The 14,497-nt window shown below is 28.6% G+C and overlaps 1 protein-coding gene across 1 annotated transcript in view; it reads left to right on the top strand.

The window, feature by feature from the left end:
• The first annotated feature begins 1,541 nt into the window (after window positions 1-1,541).
• LOC111633622 (kinase D-interacting substrate of 220 kDa-like) overlaps window positions 1,542-14,497 on the top strand; it is a 69,419-nt gene continuing 56,463 nt past the window's right edge. Inside the window, exons 1-5 of the mRNA XM_023378227.1 lie at window positions 1,542-1,886; window positions 2,080-2,152; window positions 3,841-3,965; window positions 4,059-4,157; window positions 4,774-4,872. Of these exons, the coding sequence (XP_023233995.1) occupies window positions 3,846-3,965; window positions 4,059-4,157; window positions 4,774-4,872 (318 nt within the window). The 5' untranslated portion in view covers window positions 1,542-1,886; window positions 2,080-2,152; window positions 3,841-3,845. The remainder of the gene's footprint in view (window positions 1,887-2,079; window positions 2,153-3,840; window positions 3,966-4,058; window positions 4,158-4,773; window positions 4,873-14,497) is intronic.

The following is a 14,497-nucleotide window of genomic DNA, read 5'->3' as shown; positions in this document are numbered from 1 at the left end:
AACAAAAATTAATATTTAAGAGTAATTATTTCTATAGACACAATGAGTAATTTTTGAGTAAAAATTGAAAAGTTATATACTAGTTTAACTTTATAGTTAATTCATTAAATTTAGAATATAAACAAACTGGAACCTTAAGTTACAAAGCAAAGTTAATCACTTCATGTCCAGCAAATACATTATTCAATACAAAACTAATGTTTTTGACCTACTACAAGAGTTTTCCTTGGGTTGTACTGTTTGCTGCATAAAAGTTTGTAACTAATTCTAAGCGAGAAGAAGTTGAGCATATGCAACGAAGGTCAGTTATTTATTGGTGAAACTGCTAAAATTCATGAAAATTTATGCATATTTCTGCCTCATCCTTTTACTATACTTTGTATGTTTCATAAATGAAATAGTTAAACTTAATTTGATTACTGCAATTTCTGTAATTTACAGGGAAGGACATTTCATATGTTTATTTCTTCCTTTATCTGTTCAAATTTCAAAAGAATAAACAGGAATCCCGAGAAGGAAAAAAATTATGTAAATAAAAGATAAAATTGTAGTTTCCAGTATGCAATGGCCATAATTTCACAATCTTACAATAAAGCACTCTAGTTTGTGCTTGTCGCATTGCATGAGTGACACTTGCAAGGCTATAATAGTGAGTAGCAATGCTACTTGCTATTGTATTGTTGGCAGAGAGACCTAAAAGATGTCCCTGTCGATCATTTTCCTCACTCGACATGTTACAGAACAAAACAGTTCATTTCAAAGCACTTTGATAACAGGTAGAACTGACCTTGATAGCAGTGCTCAACTTTTGCTCGTGCTGATTGCTTAGAATTAGGTACAAACCTTTATGCAGTACTGTACATCTAATAATAATAAAATTTGGAAGCCAAATGTTCCAGAATCAAACTTTCCGGCATTTGGTGGATTAAATTCTATCAACAGGAATGCTCTTTGGAACATTTTACGTTTAAAATTTCAAACTGATTAAATATTCAAACTTTATAGTTGGTATTACTGAAAGTTAACATTATCAATACATATAGATAAAAAGAATTAATGCATAGCATTTACTTTTTAAAAAATAAAATAAGTAAGAATATTATTAAACATTTAAACATAAAATAAATATATAATATTATAGTCATTTATACCATACTAATCACAAAAGAAAAGCCTGAATGTTTCCATATTCTTATTGGGGATTATAAAGGATTCTCTAAACTATTGAAACAGTTTCTGCATCTTTATAATTGATCTTCTCTTACTAGCAGATTTAAGAATTTCTTGCTCTTAAAAGTTCTCTTATCCGAATTATATCATCTCATAGTAAGTAAAAAATATTAGTCTTGTATTGAATAAAATATTTACTGGGCAGGAAGGTGTTAAATTTGTTTTGTTATTTATTAAATCTTGATTAGCAAGTATTATGTCCTTGAGAATAAGGTAACCAAAACATATTTTATGGGTAATAGGTTTTTTACAGATTTTTTTTCTCTATGCCTTCCTTATATATTTTGATGTTTATAACATGCCATTGAAACATAAAACACTTACATTGGAAGAGAAGCAGTTCTAAATATAAGTATGGTAGCAACGTTTTTAATTTTACTTTTTTTTTTCCTTCATTAATAAAAATATAACCTCAATAAAATGGAAACTTTCCAAAATTAAAAAATTATGGCTGAAACTGTCACATTCCCATTTAGACAGGTTTTACTATATAAAGTTAAAAAATAAATTAGAATAAGTGTTTACAGAGTAATAAGACATTGTAAAGGCTGTTGACTCTTATGACTTAATGTAGTCTGATTTATAATGGAGAAGACATTGGCTGAATGCTTTCTTTTTATCAAACTATATGCTATATTCTTCTACATTATATATTGGTAATGGTCACTTTATGATCTTTAAATAAGTTTATTTATATTCATAACGTGCTAAAACAAAAATATATAAATTTTTATAGTTTTTTATAGTTTACAAATTTTTATTTTAATAAAAATTTGTGATTTAATTATTATATGTGTAGATAGATGTGCAATTTTTATAAATAAAACAATATTTATTTTATATATGTAGATGATTGGACCTCATTGAAGACTTATGTATCAAATAGTTTTGCTTTTTGTGATTCAGAATTCTTGGTGTTGAGGTATGATTATTTTTTTATATTGTTAAAATAATTTTTATGATGTTAATTTATGGTTATCATTTTATAAATATGATTAAATGATTGATACATTCAGATACAATTTGTAAAAAAATAATTATAATTACTGATGATGATCGTCATTATTAGTAACTATTGAATATGCATCTTGCAGAAATCAAATGTTTGCATTCATCTCTGTTGATCTGCTTTTTGATGGTAAAATATCATTTTGATAAGTGTTGAAATAAGGAAATTTTATAACAAAATGTTCTGTGAATTCTGCACTTTATTATATTTGCTATGGTGGTGTTTATTGAAATGAAACATTTTTGTTTCATTTCAATAAATACTGTTACAGCCAATTATCATTTTAATATATTAAACTCTTTCTAATAAAATATATTTACATTACATTTAATTACATTAATTCTCTTAAGAATAAATGTAATTAATGATTTTTCTCCCTCTGTGTTTTTATTAATTATATGATGTTCATTGGCAATATTTATTGCTTACATCTTCTGAAATTCAATAAAGATTCTTAGCACTTTTTATTTACTATTTATTTTAAGCAGACAACTGAAAATATATTTAAGTTTACTTAAAATTCTCCCATCTTATGTAATATACATATAAATTTTATTTGAATTTATCAAGAATTTATCAATTGTGTCTTGAATTTGGTATTCTTTTATGAAATAATTTTTCTAGTTAAAAATGTGAAGATTTTTATAGAAAATAATGTTTTTTATGAATAATAATTGTATGAAATATTATAATTGTTTGCATGCATGATGATGATACTACAGGATGGGGCAAATAAAAGTGGCCCAGAGAACCATGTTCCAGGGTACAAAGAAACAGAGCAGAGGAAAGGAAATACAGTACTAGCCTGACTATAGCAGATGTTGAAAGTGATCACCATTAATCTCTTGGAACCTTTGTGCCCTGGTCAGCAAGTTGCTGAAGGTGGATCAAAGCTAATCATATCCACTCGTCCGGGCCACTTTTATTTGCCCCACCCTGTATTTCAATGCATTTTAGTCGTAGTCGTAGAATTTGTTTATTCATTATATAGATGTTTATATACAGTAGTTTATTTCTGTACTAAATACATTTTAATATCATAAATATTTAATCATAACAAAAATTTTCATTGATATTTTTTCAGTTATGTATACTGTAACCAGATGGACATAATCTAAAATGTTTATTATAATATCAGCTTTATAAATATTTAAATATATATTTTTAAATGATTTATGTTGTTTGAAAATACACTGAACTGTTATAAATAAAATATGTCACATTTCAATTAAACATAATAATGTATTTATAAATTTATATTCATTAAATGTTTAAATCCCAAATTTTATGTTACATATAAAATCTCTGATTTACATCTTAATATTATTGAACTGTTGCTGCAAGGAGTAAATGTTAATGCTGAAGATGAAGTTAATACTATAATATTAAATTAATCAAATATTTTAAAAATTATTAATTTATATATCAACCAAAAATTTGTTCAAAAAATATACTGTTGTACAATATAATTTAAGTAATGTTAAATGTATCTCAAACTCAATTTTAGTGTAATTGATAAATATCACATCATGTATATATTTTTAATTTTTTCATATAAAATAGTTGTTTACAAAAAATGTTTATTCTTTCGTGTATTAAAGATATCATGAGCAAAATACCACCGCTTACGTATCATGCCATAACAACTTTAATAACAGAAGGAAATGCCGATGATTTAAGGATCCTATTGGAACAAAGAGATGTAGATATTAACGAAGGAGATGAGGTGTGTTTTCCGTTTTCTTCAATTTTCCATTTAAGTATTAAACTTTTTTTACTTATAAAATATTTTTAACAAGTTTGCCAATTTTATTTTAAGAATGGACAAACTTTCTTAATGTATGCTGCTCAAATTGGACATCTTAATATTGTTGAAGAACTGTTGCTTCAGGGAGCAAATGTTGATGCTGAAGATGAAGTAAGTACTTTCATTTTTTTTTTTTTAAATTAATAAAATATTTTTTAAAATCATTAATTTTTATATCACATAAAAATTTGTTCAAAAATATAGGTGTTACTTTAGTATTCAAATATTAATTTTATTACATTATAAATTTTTTATTATTTTATCAAGTGCATAATATTACTTTCCTCAAAATAATTTGGGCATATAATTTGTAATATCCATATAATTTTTAACGTTAGAATAAGATAACTGATAAATTCATAACATTAATATTTACATTATAAATCCATTAAAATTATATTCTTAAAAATGATTCTTTAATAAAATATTACATGCTAATAAGATAATCAGTTTTCATTCTTATCAATATATCTGAATATAATTAAAATAAATTATTAGTAAAATAAATTTTCTTGTTAGCTACATATTAATATGATGATGTATGGTTTGAATAATGTCAGAACCACAATGAAGGATGATTTTTACTATTAACTGAATTACAATTTTTTAAATTAAAAATAAAGATAATCTATAATCTACTTTAAACAATTATAAACATTTTTTAAAGTATAGAAGGATATTCAATTGAAAACAAATAATAATTAATATCTGTTTAATATATTCTAAGGATAACTGGTCAGCCTTACTATATGCTGCTAAAGAAGGACATACTGATATTATTATTAAATTAATTGAAAATGGTGTAAAACTTGATCATCGGGATATGGTATGTATTGTAAAATAAATGTAATTAATTTTAAATCTAATTAAAATCTAATCTGAAGTTTTAATATTTAAAATACATTTAGAATAACAATTTTGGAAACAAACTATAAATTTTTATTTCTCTAATTTATTAAAAAAATTAACTTTTGTATTAAAGATATTTTTTTTAATATTTTGTTTAATTGGTGATAGTGGGATTTATTTTAATATAGTTTATTCTTAAGTTATTTTAAATAATCTATTTAATATCACCAAGAATCAGCTGAAATTATCAAGAAATTTTTTGTTTATTATTATTATTATTATTATAGTTTCATGTTGAATGCTGTTCTTTAATTATTGATTGCTTTTTTTTTCCATTATATATTTGTTAGAATATTGAATCGTTATTTCGGTTCACTGACACTAGTATTGATTACAAAGAATTGTTGAACTTTTTTTAGTGTACGTGCTTTTATCATATGTGATTTTGGCAGCAGTTCTGTATGATTATTTAAAGATTTAATATGTTAATTTGATAAAATTATTTTATAAAAGAAACAAACCAAAAACATTTGTGATTATTAAAGATTTTCCTTGGCAAAATAAGATGATGTATGTGATGTATAAAAGAAAATTATTTTTTTGGTATTTTTATAAATAATAAATTTAATAATTAATTTGGTTTAATTATTATTATTTTTTAAATATTTTATCAAAAAGTGTTGTTAGTATAAGTATCTTATGAAAAAATATATTGGTATTTGACAAAAATAAGTTTTACATTACATTCCATTTCGAAAATCGTTAGGGAATTCAACATTCCAAGGTCCACAGTGTCAAGAGTGTGCAGAGAATACCTAATTGCAGGCATAACCTCCCACCATGGACAGTGCAGTGGCTGACTGCCTGCACTGAATGACAGAGACCGGTGACGTGTGCATAGAATTGTTAGTGTGAACAGACATGCAACACTCCGTGAAATAACCACAGGAATCAATGTGGGACATACGAGGGATGTGTCCATTAGGACAGTGCAGCAAAATTTGACGTTAATGGGCTATGGCAGCAAAAGACCAACTTGAGTGCCTTTACTAACAGCACAACATTGCATGCAGCGCCTTGCCTGGGCTTGTGACCATATCGGTTGGACCCTAGACGACTGGAAAACTGTGGCGTGGTCCAATGAGTCACGATTTCAGTTGATAAGAGCTGATGGTAGGGTTTGAATGTGGTGCAGACCCCACAAAGCCATGGACCCAAGTTGTCAACAAAGCACTCTGTAAACTGGTGGTGGCTCCATAATGATGGGAGATGTGTTTACATGGCATGGACTGTGTCTTCTGGTCCAACTGAACCAAACAATGACAGGAAATGGTTATGTCCAGCTACTTGAAGACTACATGCAGCCATTCATGGACTTCATGTACCCAAACAAGGATGGCATCTTTATGGATGATAATGCACCATGTCACCAGGCCATAACCGTACAAGAATGGCTTGGGGAACATTCTGGACAATTCCAGCGAATGATTTGGCCACCTAGATCGCCTGACATGAACCCCATCGAACATGTATGGGACATAATCAAGAGGTCCATTCGTGCACAAACTCCTGCACCAGCAACACCTGCTCAATTATGGACAGCTATAGAGGCAGCATGGCTCAATATTTCTCCAGGGGAGTTTCAACAACTTGTTGAGTCCATGCCACGTCGAGTTGCTGCACTTTGCCAGGCAAAAGGAGGTCTGACAAGATATTAGGCAGTATCCCATGACCTTTGGCACTTCAGTTTATAATGTATATTAAAAAATTATTTCTGGTAAATCCATATTACATTAACAACTATATCAATAAAAATAATTTTTTATTATTAAAACTTGAAAAATTTTAAGTACAAAATTCATTGTTGACTATTATGTGCTTGTTTGGTCAACAGCATCACTTCTTGACAAGATTTTGAAAATACTTTGTAAGGTTTATCTATTGCTTAACACAGTGTTCCACAACCAGTTTGCCATCGTAAGGTGAAAGGTGTGAAATGAACTTTTACATATTCTATTAATTTCAAGTTTTATTTATATATGTTTTTATCACAGTTGTGTTTCTTATGCTTGTATTTCATTCACTGATGAAATATGATGATGATAAAGCAATAAACACATATGTCATCTCAGTACTCACTTATTCTTTTAGAGTTATACATTGGACTCATACAGATCTTAAGCAACTCCAAATGAAAATTAGAACAACACTTAACTAAGCATAAACAAATCATCCTAGATCTGCCATAGAAAGATTAATCCTTCCACCTAAAAAGATAGCAGACATGGCCTGATCAACATAGTTAACCTCCACTACAAACAAATACAGACATTGCGAGAGTTTTTGTACAAAAAACAAGAAACATCACAGTTACATAAAGCAGTAACTCCAGCAGACTCAAATAATACACCATTAAATTTACATTCACAATGTATGGACACAACATATAAATAGCATAGACACCATTAAGCAATCGTGAGCTCGAAAGGCACTCCATGGCAGACATCCCTATGACCTGGCCCAGAATTTTGTTGACAAAACCGTGCCAAACTGGTTAGCTTGGGGATGCCTCTTTGGGGAGATGGAAGGATTCATGATTACCATACAAGATCAGGTCATAAATATTAAAACTACAAAAAACACATACTCAAAGATACAACAATCACAAATGTCACATGCAGAAAATGTCATATCATGCCAGAAACTATACAACACATCACTTCTGGTTGCAGCCTGTTGGCACAGAGAGATAATTTACATAGACATAATCAAGTAGCAAATACATCAAGAGCTTGCAAAGAAACACAAATTATTAGACATCCACAAACCATACTATAAATATGTTCAACAGACAGTATTGGAAAATAACACGCACAAAATGTACTACATCAGCCAAAATCACAGATAAAACAATTTACCACAACATACCAGACATTTCACTCATTGACAAACACAATAAAATCACATACATTATAGACATACCTGTTCCAAACTCACAATGTACAAAATACATGCAGTGAAAAAATCAGCAAGTATGCAGAACTCGCCCAGGAAATAAGGCATCAGTGGAGGATAGGGTGTTTATTGTACAGTCGACCCCCCTATAACATGGGTTCCTATAGTTCGGATTCCTATATCGTGGCGAAAAAATTGTGACAGTATTCGTACAGACATGCTAAAAAAACTCCTATAATTCAGTAAAATGTCATTGCCGACTCTTGTCGTGACAGGATTGCACAAACCATTGAGTTTAAACGAGCAGCGGACCTACCAAAAACCATTTATTATTTAACGTCCATAAAAATGATATTTATATTAATGATGTCTCTAAAGTTCAGCGAGTTTTTTGCAAAAAAATAATTTATCAGGAAACATGTGACTGCCATTTGATGACAATCTCCACGATGAAAACAAGCTTAAGCAACAGCGTAGTCGAACAGTGCACACTCGGTAAGTAATCCTACAATTTTTTGTTTATAGCATAGTTTATATGGATTATTCCCAAAAAATTATACGTATTTTGGAAATGTTGAGTTGAATTAGTCTAGAATCGATTAATTTTATGGAAGAAACCTTTCAAACAGCTGTAGTCCGTAAACTGCATACATGCCTGGCTGTGATTGGCTGGACTCCTAGAAGCTGGATTCATAAAAACAGGAACGTATCTACCATATTATAGGGGGGTCGACTGTACCTGTTGTTCTCTCCTTTACATATGTCATACTACACACGCTATACAAAAGCCTGGGAACATTAAAATTGAATAGAAACACATAACATCACACTATAGAAGTCCACTATATTGAATACATGTCATAATGTTAGGAAATTCCTGAATACAGGTACACACTGACATACTTATTTAATTTTTGTCTTATTTTGAAGTTACTATGTCTTGACTCTGGTACACAGCCATAGGTGTCAACGAGTGTAACTCACAAAACTCAACATAATAATAATAATAGGTTTGTGGCATTATGAAATTCTATTAATAGCATCATATCATACGTTTTTGAGGAGAATAACATTTTGGTGTGTTATGTCGAGTCATAGGTGTGCTGTGAGTAGAAAAAGGTTGCAGAACACTGGCTTAACATGTTACATCATTTACTTTATACTGGCTCAAGTGAGGTTGCATAAAATAATAATTGCTTTACCAAAACTTTGTGCATACTATTTTAATCACTTATTTTATGGGTATGTTCTCCTAGACTATCTTGTTTGTCATCATTTAATTTTTGTCTGTCTTTATCTAGATGGTTGCTCTTTTATTGTGTTGTTATGACCTTAAACATGGAGTCATTTTTATTTTTTTATTTTATTTTATACTTATTTTAAAACTAAGTGTTAAAAATACTTTATAATTTATTAATACTATCATAATTCTTTTATTACATATACAGTAGAACTCGTTTAGGAAGTTCTTGCATGAAAGGCTTTTCTCACATAAGAAGTCCAAATTTTCCAGTCCCAGCATTTACACCATAAGATGTGTGTTAAAATTTCCACACATGAGTGCATAAAATCTATTTCCATGTAAGAAATTTCAAAATATTGATCCCATCAATTAATATTTTACCCACTTAAGTATTTAAAGTTTAAGATAAAGTTTTAATAAAGTAACTCCAGATTTCCATCATATTATATATCAGGGGTGGCCAACCTGCGGCTCGTGAGCCACATGTGGCTCTTTGAAGGATTATTTGTGGCTCTTGATAGATGTACCTGAGTTCCCTTTTCATTTTTGTGTTATTATATTTTTAAAAATTATTATCGTTCCGTATGTGTTTCAAAATGTCTTTTAAATTACTAACAACAAATATGAAAGATTAAGTGCAACGTTGTAACAAATTTCATTTCTGTCCAAGTTAAGAATGATATGACTCATCGAAAACTGCGCGAACGAACATAAACAGTAGCGTATTCGTCCATTATCGACCGACTCCAGACCGATTTTGAATTTGTAAACTGTCATTGCAACGGACAGTTGACATTGTGGAACAAACATTGTGGAGGAAACAATTTGTATCACTCTTGCTACGAATATAATTTGTATTCTGGAATTTTTTGCATACCTTTTTAATACGTATTTAATTGCGGCTCGCGAAAAATTTAAAATTTTGAAAAATGGCTCGGACTATCAAGGAGCTTGGCCACCCTGGTTATATATCAAACACCTGCATAGCTGAGGTGGTTGCTGAGTTTGTTATGGTCTTATTGTTTTGACCAACAATAATACTTTCTATTTGGTGCTGTCCATTAACAGTTAATATGTTGTATTGACACCAGACACTTAAGCACTTGCTATAGTTAATACATCTTACTTTTCTATATATTACACTATGCTATATTATATTATCTTGATATTGAAATAAAATTGAATATACAAATAAAAAATCATTCTTACATTGGTCCCTTCAAAAACTTCTTACAGGGTTTTACTGTACATATTTTATTTATTTAAATATAATTTTTATTTTTTATGTATTATACATATTATACACCTACCATAAATGAAAAGAAAAACTGGGAAAAAAGATTATTATTAAACCAATCAAGTTGCACATTACCCACTTTAGTCCAAAATATTATAGATATTTCATAAATATGTTACTTTTTGTAAATTTTTACATCTTAATTAACTTTTAATAATTTATATGTATTTTTATTATTGTTTTTATTTGATGCTTCTGTTTTTATGGGGTAATTACTGCTTCTCAACAAAACAATCTCATTATTTATAACATTACTTAATGATTGTCAATAGATATATAAGTAACTATATACTAATATTTATAATGAATATTACTGTAGTAGTAAAGTTATGTATTATTGACACATTTTCATAATATATTAGTACAGTCAACTTCTGATTTAGTGGGGTTTATAGACCATGGCATTTTGAAAATTTGAAAAATTACATTAGAAATAACTGTGTGTGAAATAATAGGCATTTTTCTATGATTAATATATCATAAAAGAACCAAACAAAGATGAACAATATAATATAAAAAATATAGCTCATTATCAATCACAAAGACTTTACATATTTAAAAACTACACAATAGTATTTTAAATAAAAATTACGATTACAGTAATTAATTGTATAATTATACATTAATTATGTTACTTAATTACGAAAATTGTAAAAAGTACAGTACAGTACAGTAACCTAAAAAATCAGCACTTTACTACATTTCACATCTAGACCACGGATGGGCGAACTTTTTAAGTGTGAATGCTAAAATTGACAAATTTATGATGCAAAATTTTCTTATGTGCTAACTGAAATTTTTGGGGTCTTATTATTACCTGGTCTACTGGGTAGATGATACTATGGGAAAGCTAGATTTAGCAGCTTTTCTGCTAAATTGGCAACTTGCTTGTATATTCCTTGTAAGTCAGCATATTGCAAAGATAGATGTCTTGAAAATAGGATATTTGTTTCATTTTTTTATTATTTATTATTACTAAAACTGTTTTTTGTAGTATTTTTATTTAATATGCTGTACTTAATAAAATTGTATTCTTTTAAGTTATAATATATAACTAAAATGTGGCATTCCAACAACTTTTTTTCTATCACATAATCCAGGGCTCACTTATTTACTTTTAAGTGAGCCCTGGATTATGTGATAGAAAAGTTGTTGGAATGCCACATTTGATATATGGGACAAGCATTGCCCATGAACTAGATGCTTGCTTACAAGAATAATACAATAGCTTTTTTGCATATGTACATCCACAAACTGGTAAATCTATCCTTGATAACTGAGGAGTTTATTATATTAAAGGATAGTTTATGATTATAATAAGCAGTAAGAATACTTTATATCAGTGATTTTAATTTAAAAAACAAACAAAAAAATTATTAAATAAAATTTATTCATCAGATGAATTGTTTGCAGATTGAAATAGTGTGAATAAGTGATGATGATAATTATATTATAATTATAACTACACTTTACCAACCTTTAATATGCAGTCTATTTTATTAATGTAATCTAACTTTTTTGGTCAATTAATTGACCTTCATCCAGATCAAAAAATTTTTCAATTTATGATGAACGAAACCTATTGTAAAATATTTTTAACTTTAAAAGTTTTTTCAACACCTATTGCGCAAGCCCAAAAATAGGCTACAGACTGAAAATGTACAAATATTCACATACGCGCATATTAATGATTGAGACACAAACCATATGGAAATGCCTTGGATTGTCATACAACCTTTGCAGAACTGTCAAAACCATTCAAAGACCTATGTACAATCTAAGTACTCAAATCTGTAAGCTTTTTTAACAGCTGGAAGGTTTCTACTACAGTTTTGCCAAGTTTGAAACAAAACTTAATGGCTGCATATTGCTCTATTTCAAGTTGTTGTGATGCAGGAAGATGACATTTATGCTTTACATCAAGACTGCTCAACAACAATGCACTCTGGCTAAATTATGTACACAGCCAAAGGATAATGCTATCAGGTTCTATATTTATATTCTGCCTGGCACATGTACTGTCTACTTGAAATATTCAGTCTTGTTACCTTTTAGACAAGTGTATAAAATAAATTTCTTGGAAAACTGAAATGTTTATGATTAAATGACAGGTGTAGTAATTACAGAATAATAAAATTTTGAAATATGTCACATTCTGGAGTAGTAAATTGTTAATTAGAAAAATCAAAATTTTAAATTATCTAATCAGTTTAAAAATATTTTTATCTGTGTAATTTTTCCAAACAAATTTTTATGAAATGTAATATATTTTGTTTTTAAATATTTATGCTCTTTTAATTCTAAAATGATTGTATTATATTTGAAATTTTAACTAATTGAAATATATTTTAGAATTAGATTATAATTTTTTTTCTTATTCATTTGCACTTATTTTAGATAAATTATTTTCTTATAAACAGTTCAAAGTTAGTTGATTTAGAATTATGCTAAACTGCAATTATTTGATAACTGTTCGATATTGTTTTTAAATTAAATATGTACTTGTGTCATTTTATTATGATTTTATCTTTTCAAGAAGATTAGAAATTTTATGGAACTACTAAAAAATTAAATTATNAAATACTGTTACAGCCAATTATCATTTTAATATATTAAACTCTTTCTAATAAAATATATTTACATTACATTTAATTACATTAATTCTCTTAAGAATAAATGTAATTAATGATTTTTCTCCCTCTGTGTTTTTATTAATTATATGATGTTCATTGGCAATATTTATTGCTTACATCTTCTGAAATTCAATAAAGATTCTTAGCACTTTTTATTTACTATTTATTTTAAGCAGACAACTGAAAATATATTTAAGTTTACTTAAAATTCTCCCATCTTATGTAATATACATATAAATTTTATTTGAATTTATCAAGAATTTATCAATTGTGTCTTGAATTTGGTATTCTTTTATGAAATAATTTTTCTAGTTAAAAATGTGAAGATTTTTATAGAAAATAATGTTTTTTATGAATAATAATTGTATGAAATATTATAATTGTTTGCATGCATGATGATGATACTACAGGATGGGGCAAATAAAAGTGGCCCAGAGAACCATGTTCCAGGGTACAAAGAAACAGAGCAGAGGAAAGGAAATACAGTACTAGCCTGACTATAGCAGATGTTGAAAGTGATCACCATTAATCTCTTGGAACCTTTGTGCCCTGGTCAGCAAGTTGCTGAAGGTGGATCAAAGCTAATCATATCCACTCGTCCGGGCCACTTTTATTTGCCCCACCCTGTATTTCAATGCATTTTAGTCGTAGTCGTAGAATTTGTTTATTCATTATATAGATGTTTATATACAGTAGTTTCAAATTAAGCTCCCACTTTTATTACATATACAGTAGAACTCGTTTAGGAAGTTCTTGCATGAAAGGCTTTTCTCACATAAGAAGTCCAAATTTTCCAGTCCCAGCATTTACACCATACGATGTGTGTTAAAATTTCCACACATGAGTGCATAAAATCTATTTCCATGTAAGAAATTTCAAAATATTGATCCCATCAATTAATATTTTACCCACTTAAGTATTTAAAGTTTAAGATAAAGTTTTAATAAAGTAACTCCAGATTTCCATCATATTATATATCAGGGGTGGCCAACCTGCGGCTCGTGAGCCACATGTGGCTCTTTGAAGGATTATTTGTGGCTCTTGATAGATGTACCTGAGTTCCCTTTTCATTTTTGTGTTATTATATTTTTAAAAATTATTATCGTTCCGTATGTGTTTCAAAATGTCTTTTAAATTACTAACAACAAATATGAAAGATTAAGTGCAACGTTGTAACAAATTTCATTTCTGTCCAAGTTAAGAATGATATGACTCATCGAAAACTGCGCGAACGAACATAAACAGTAGCGTATTCGTCCATTATCGACCGACTCCAGACCGATTTTGAATTTGTAAACTGTCATTGCAACGGACAGTTGACATTGTGGAACAAACATTGTGGAGGAAACAATTTGTATCACTCTTGCTACGAATATAATTTGTATTCTGGAATTTTTTGCATACCTTTTTAATACGTATTTAATTGCGGCTCGCGAAAAATTTCAAATTTTGAAAAATGGCTCGGACTATCAAG

This window comes from Centruroides sculpturatus, unplaced genomic scaffold (genome assembly GCF_000671375.1).
Source record: "Centruroides sculpturatus isolate CEXI.00-Female unplaced genomic scaffold, Cexi_2.0 scaffold844, whole genome shotgun sequence".
Lineage (NCBI taxonomy): Eukaryota > Metazoa > Arthropoda > Arachnida > Scorpiones > Buthidae > Centruroides > Centruroides sculpturatus.
Note: the sequence above shows the minus strand (reverse complement) of the source record. Positions and strands in the feature narration are given on the sequence as shown.